This window comes from Pinus tabuliformis, chromosome 6, assembly GCF_031772625.1.
Source record: "Pinus tabuliformis cultivar Carrire ecotype Pingquan chromosome 6, CPIR1, whole genome shotgun sequence".
NCBI lineage: Eukaryota > Viridiplantae > Streptophyta > Pinopsida > Pinales > Pinaceae > Pinus > Pinus tabuliformis.
Genome location: NC_142292.1, coordinates 1,552,057,554 through 1,552,065,071, shown reverse-complemented (window position 1 = coordinate 1,552,065,071; position 7,518 = coordinate 1,552,057,554). Strand labels below are relative to the sequence as shown.

The window sequence follows — 7,518 nt, the reverse complement described above, 5'->3', positions numbered from 1 at the left end:
ACTAACAACCTTGAATAAGAAGATTATGTAGGTTAAAATTGGTAAAAGGAAATTGTTTCAGATATAAACAATTCAAGTCAATTCTATATTGTCTAACAAATTAAATGATGTTGAGGAAACCAAAACTACTATAAAAAAAATTATGTGTGTGTGTCTATGTGTGAATTGGAGATAAAATCACCTTATGACATAATACCAACATTTGGAAAGAATATGATCTTTATTTTATCAATGTTTTAATCTCTAATTTCTAGTATAAATGCATATTGACAATTAACATCAATGATTGAGGTATTTACATGATTGAAGGCATTAGGATTTTTAAGTGGGGATTATTTAGTAAGGTCCATATACATTGTAAATAATATTAAAGTAGGGATTTTATTGACTGATAAGTTTTGTGGACAAGGGCATCAAAGTACGACCAAAGGGAATAACATCAAATGTAGCGACGAGGGTTTCTTCTTGTCAATTTATCTTATGGGGTTTCTTTCTTGTTAATGTATGGTGTGTTGTTGGGCTAACTTGTTATGGATATTGTCAACCCATTAGAAAAGGACATGTGTGAGCAAGTTATTGGAAAAAAATGAACAACCAACACAATATGGATAGAATATGAATAGTTCTTATCAATATGCACAAATTTGAAGTGGGAAGCCGTCCACTTCTATCAAAGAAATGTCTTGCAATGTAATTATTATCACTATTTGTCATACCTTTTAATAAAAATATTATATAGTAGTGCGAAAGAATGATGCATTTGTATAGAGAATTAAAATTAGATTGAACTATGAAGAATGTATTTGGACAAATAATAAAAATCAAATTGGAAATAATAGATCAATATTTGATTGTTCTATATTTACACCAAAAGTGTCTCTATATAGGGTTGGGATGGGTAAACACTATTCATCCCAGTCAATAAGATTCATCCATTTTTGTCTTCCTCCATGAAATTTTTTTTTTTACATGGGGAACTTTAAACAGTGCCCACCACAGTTTTCTTATGATGCCTAGTTGCTCATCTTTCTGTTACTGGACCCAAATCCCTAGATAAGGATAATTGCCCCACTACTGATGGGAGTCCCCTAGTTCCTTCAAGGCTTCAAGCACCTACAACCCAAGATCAACGTTGATGTCAAGGTTCCCAATGTGGCACTCTGAACATGGAAATCTTGCAACTTGAAGCTTTCTTTGCTACTCTTGTTCCTTAATAGACTTCAAATACAAAATTGAAGACAAGGAGCTTTGCTTGGAATGAAAAAATCTTTTTGAAAAGATCTTTCGCGGCCAAGTTATTAAAAATATTATGGCCTTGCAACTAAAACCTTTGTTTACCAACTTTGGATTACAAAAAATAGGACTACGAGCTGTATTTCAAACATCAATGCTTTTCTTCACAAGCACTTCCTATGTCAAGCTCAAGAAAATCTTAGTGCCTTGTGACTCTAACCTTTGTCTCCTCCCCCTTTCGCTTAACCGACCTAAATTAAAAAAAAAGTAGGACTAGAAGCTTTGCTCTAGACACAAATTATTGATCTTACCCCACTCTTCACTTGTCGAGTCTGTGAAAATATTACAACCTTACACAACAAACCTTCATCTTCTCCTCTTTTTGTTGAACTGACTTCAAATACTCAGCATAAGATGAAAAACTTTGTTATGGACACAAGATTTTGATTAAGCTTTTCCCCCAGTGAACTCATGAAAATCCTATAGACACGTCACTGGAAGCTTCGACTACTCCTTTCACTCAACCGACCTGGGTTTGACAACACAGAGCGTGCAGTCTCGACACAAGCAATTTTGTGACTATTCACCATTGATTTTGGAACAATAAAAAACTCTATATATTACTAAGAAATACTTAGAAGCTTGTGGAAGACTCTACAATAATCTGATAAGTGATGTTAGCTCATTAAGCCATACTTAGAGATTAAAATGTGTCTAGCGGACAACCTTCAAACTTGTTAAGTTGTTAGACCTCGTGCCTTGTTTTCTGTCTTTATCTAAGATCTTATTGCTCCCCTACTAAATTTAGTGGCCACGAACCCGTGCCAATATTGAACAAGAAGAACTTAGGAAGAAATGGGTTGGAGTAACAATTTGAAATGTCGATATTGCCGAATTCCCATGACATGTCTATTATTTATTATTTATCTTCTCATTCTAAAGGTATTTTACCCACAATGATTTATCTTTTTCATTTTTGATTAAAATAATAAACATTTCAATATATTTAAAAATATAAACTTACACATCTAATTAATTTCGAATTATTATGTGTTTATTATATTTTTATATTATTTTTAATTTTTTTATAATAAATTGTTCGCTTGGGATAGCTCAATTGGCAATGGCTGTTGAAATGAAGTCTCACTGAACCGGAAGTCTTTGGTTCAAATCTTGTGCTATCCCCGAATTAGGGTGAGAAGTTGGACGTGATGAAGATGTAGTCCTACCAAGCTTACAAATTTAGGAAGATGTAGTCCTACCAAGCTTACAAATTGTGTAGTCCTACCAAGATTACAAATTTAGGAAGATGTAGTCCTACCAAGCTTACAAATTTTTTGGTTGGGTTGGACAGACACTTTTCATCATATCTAAGAAGACCCATCCATTTTCGTCTTCCTCTAGCAAACCATTTTTTTAACCAGGTGGCACTCTTAATAGTGCAATACATCAACCTCACCACCAACAACTATTGGCACTCTAAACAGTGGAAACCATCAACCTCACTCTCAACAAATCTTACCTGGTTAGCGTAGAACTTTCCAAAAACACGTTAACCAAGAACATCTGAAAAAGGTCACCAGAAAGGAGTCTCACACACCAAATTCAAATACTTAGCTTATCATTTGAATCCACACTCATTCCTATAATCCTATCGGGCATGATTCTCTTATACTCTTGCGAAGTGTCCAAAAAAGTGGCATGAAACCCTCCAAATGCTATCAAAACTCCAAACCTCTGAGTAGATCCAATAGCCATATTTGCTCTAAACTCCCCAAGAGACTTTGATATTGTCAAAGCCAACAAATTTTGCCATTACAACCTTAACACAATTGGCATGTGCATTCCTAATGAAATCAAAGTAATCTTAGACCTCCCTTTCAGTTCCATGACATTGGACCAAAACCCTAAAGTACTCAAGTAGATTATGGAATCTCATAGGAGGACCCATTATGCGACCTTGGGAATGAGTCATTGGGCTCTAGGACCTCAACCCATTGTGCGACCTCGGGAATGAGTCATTGGGCTCTAGGACCTCAACCCATTGTGTGACCTTGGGAATGAGTCATTGGGCTCTAGGACCTTGACGAAGATCAATCTTGTGCCCTGGCGGAAATTTGAGATTGTGGGCACCTTGTGGCAAAGAAGAGACAGATAGTGGGTGTGAGCAAGGTTTATCAACATTTTTTGCTCATGCATAGGTTGTGAGCATTGAAGTCGCTTAGTGACACTTGCATTGGAGAATTTGACAAACCTTATATTATGCATTCAGCCACAGTTACGATATGATCTTCCAAAATCTTTTATTATTTTGATGTACCTTTAGCAACTGCTACTGTATCCTTGTTCTAGGTTCTTCTCGTTGAACTGAGTTTTGGTTCGCCAAAATATAAATAGCATTAAATAACAACAGTCCAAAGCTTATGAATGTAAAATGGTACGCGATGTACCTTTAGCAATTGCTACTATATCCTTATTCTAGGTTCTTCTCGTTGAACTGAGTTTTGGTTAACCAAAATATAAATAGCATTAAATAACAACAGTTCAAAGCTTATGAATGTAAAATGGTACTGCGTACTGGCAGTTGGCCAACTCGCCTATGAGATTCAATCTATGTCACAGTGTCGCAGTTTACTAATTTCAAGAAACCTGACGAAACGTTGAATTGTCATTCTCTTTGAATCCATCTTATAACACCTTGATATACCACAGTACCCGTCTGGGCTAATTGGGAAACGAACGGACATGACGGAAATATAGTGATTTCAACGACAGAGTTGCTGCCCAGTGCCGAGTATTATCATTTAAGTGTTGTATGAGAAGACTCTGAAAAACTGGTTTGACCAGTTTCCTCGTTTCTGAGGGTTGTCACCTAGACCCCATCTTCCCATAAATGATACACAGATGATATGTGTTGTATAGCTTTATGTAGCAAATTTAGACTCTCGAAAACTTTCGGAAAATACAGCTGTTTTTATGGAACTTTAACTTGAATTTAATGATAATTGGTCGTTTTCGTTTCTCAATTAATATTGTGTTTCGCTGTGACTATTTCTCGTTATGAGAGAATAAGATGAAACACGGACTCTCTAACATTACAGAAGTATTTAGAAGCGGATATTTGAACTTTGTCAAGGGATCCTGTGAACTTTTTGTAATTGAGTGACTTTCTTTGTTTCTAAATACAACTAAAAGCACTCCAGATACATCAATTCAAATTCTTGTTATTAATAGAATATCAACATGTATATATCATTTTCTCTATTTGAAAAACCAAGGGACATTATTTTCAGCCCGTAGCTGTCGTAATGGCTGGGCATGAGATAAATTATGATGACAGCCCAAAATATCGGATTAAAAGTTATGACCTAATTCTTGGGCAAAGAAAATTTAGGTCGAGAGCTCAGAGTATAGGATCTAGGCATAAACTAGGATGATGTTTAACAGAAAAGAAAGCTCAACCATCTGCAGATGCACGAGCACTGACCGATACATTGTTTCAGTGATCCTTGGAATTTTCGAGATTTAATTCGGACCATGGCCAAGCAGACTGCTGCTGAAAGCTGGTACTCAATTCTGGAGTCATGCAACCAATATTGCCGCTATTGTTGTTGTTATCGGGGTAATCCAGAAGAAGATCCGAAAAACCTGTGTAATAGACATGTGAAGTGCCTAATTCCGCAGAGCTAGACGAGTCCTCATGGACCTTATGTTCTGAATGGCCCATAGTCATATCAGCAGAACATGCAAATACATCAGGGGTTTTAACACTACAGTCTCCAATCCACTCAGCTGATGCAGAACTGCAGCGTTGGGAGTCATTATCCTTATCCTTATCATCTGGGTTCAAGGACCAATAACAACTATGCTGGGTCGAAGCACAGTACAAACTGGAAGACGCCAAACCAGGGTATACGGGAGTCTCGAGAGTATCAGAGTATGAACCCTGATAGTCTCGTCCTCTATTTTGATGATTTAGATCAAAAATATGACATGAACTGTTACAGCTCTTATTAATTATACTAGTGTTAGACTCCTTCCTGAAGGCCTTCCCAGCTTCTGAACTCCATATCTTTAAGAAATAATCAGTGGGTGCATTATCGTCAGGCATCGTGATGAGTTTATTGGTGCGGTAACTAGAAGCCGAAATAGAGGACATGAGCAGTGATTCTCTGGAGAGACGAGCTTCTGCTTCAAGTCTTGCATTTTCCCACTGTGCCTTGTGCCTCGTGAGGGTCAAGACCTTTAACCCTTGTGGACCAGGGTCATTGGCGTCCGTTCTAGGTGCATGGGTTGAAGGATCGATCCCCATCTTTAACAAACGCTTTTTCAGATGGGTATTCCAAAAATTCTTGATTTCATTGTCTGTTCTCCCAGATAGCTGTGAGGCTATGACAGACCATCTGAAATTCATAAATACCTAGTAAATATTAAAAATAGATCTGTTTAATTGTTATTTCACGCACATCTATACACTACATTCCACCCAACGGAAAGAAAAATCCATACAACCAGACAGACTACTCAATATCACATCCCCTTTTAAAAACCTGGACAACATTGACAATATATCATAGAATGAAATAAATTTTATTTCGTTACCTGTTTCCTAAAATTGCATGCAGCCGAATAATAGTTCGCTCTTCTTCTTCGGTAAAGGAGCCTCGTCTGATATCAGGTTTCAGGTAATTCGTCCAACGCAATCGGCAGCTCTTCCCACAACGAAGAAGCCCTGCATATATATAGTTATACAGAAACAGTTCATTCCTCTATACATATGTATTGTACCCACCAACACATATATGGTGTAGTGGTTTTTCTTTCTGTAACGAAAACAACACCACTAGGAATTGAAACCCTTAGAGCGTGTCCCCTGCTGCAATCTACAGTTCCTACAGGTTGAATGCCATAAATACCAATATTAACAGATCAAAACCTTTTCTGATATATCCTAAAGATTTAAATGCAGACTACGTATATCAAACTAAATTCAACAACCATAACTTACAAGATTGATAACTATGTTTTGGTAATGTTAACACAAACATGCACATTACATATATATATTTTTTGACTTTTCTTTATTATATAGACACTATATTCAAAGAGACAAAAGTATAAAGAGGTTCAAACTACATCAAATATATTTACAGAGCCAGACGCATATATCGATTCAAACTATAAAGATATATTGTTACTCAGATGTGGGGTTTTCTGTACTGTTTATTATATATACAGACCAGCAAGCTTGGGAAGAGCACGCCAACTCCCATGACCATTTTTCTGAATGTAGTTGACGAGAATTTTGTCTTCCTCAGCAGTCCAGGGGCCCTTGTTTAACCCGGTTTTTTCACAACAGGGAGCTCTACCCATTTTGGCCTAGAGAACCTACAGACGCAGAGCTTGATGTCCAACTGAATGCTGCAGACCCCTATTAAAGAAATTCTCGTCGCAGCGATAATTTTTTCAATAACATGCTCACGCGGTCTGCCAGCCGTATATATTGATATCTGACCTTGACAAGGCTTAAAGTGGACGCTGGACGAGGAAAGTGGGGTCAACAATATATTAAATGACCATGACTAACTGCAAATCAATTTGAATGCAACGTCTTGACTAACTGCAAAGCAATTTGAATTCAAGGTCCTTTTAGTACAGAGCTCGTGCAGTTCATCAGTAAGAATGCACAGAAAGAAATAATGAAATCCCTTTAGTAACATTTATTACTAAAGTTCCATAGCCCTAGGAAGATATGCTTATCCACTCTTTCATTCTTCTAGATGTTTGTGAAGGGAAATGGACAAAAACATTAATAGTAAATCTATAGGTGTTCTCTACCGATATTTGTGAAATTGATAAAAATATATATATTTTGTTAATATTAAATTTATATAATTTTTTTTAAAGATAATAATTTAAAAAAATATATTTATAAGAATGGTTAAATATTTTTTATAATGGAAATAGACTTAATATTATAAAAAACATGACACCTAAAATCCTGAAAATTAAAAGTATATCCAAATTTCTACTGAATTTTAATAAAATCTTACTAAAATTTCCAAGTGACATCATTATACTACTCTAATAAATTCTAAACTTTTATTAGTGAACGTAATGACAAAAATTTGAAAGGCAGGAGTTCTCTCCAAATGTAATGATTGTTTTTTTGGTATCATAGGAAATGAAGTTTGAGGAGTGTTTTTTTTAAGTTAGGTCGAGGGATAGATGATAAAGATTGTATTTCAATAATAATAATATTGTATTATTTAATTCATACTTTTA

At 35.8% G+C, this 7,518-nt stretch overlaps 1 protein-coding gene across 1 annotated transcript; it reads right to left on the bottom strand.

Annotated features, from left to right (window-relative positions):
• Positions 1-4,437: 4,437 nt before the first annotated feature.
• On the bottom strand, positions 4,438-6,859 carry LOC149264650 (uncharacterized). The gene is made up of 3 exons (XM_089390191.1): positions 6,474-6,859; positions 5,836-5,965; positions 4,438-5,636 (listed from the first exon to the last, which is right to left on the bottom strand). The coding sequence occupies exons 1-3, from the start codon at positions 6,604-6,606 to the stop codon at positions 4,733-4,735; spliced, it is 1,167 nt and encodes a 388-aa protein (XP_089246317.1). The 5' UTR covers positions 6,607-6,859; the 3' UTR covers positions 4,438-4,732.
• Between the last annotated feature and the right edge of the window lie 659 nt (positions 6,860-7,518).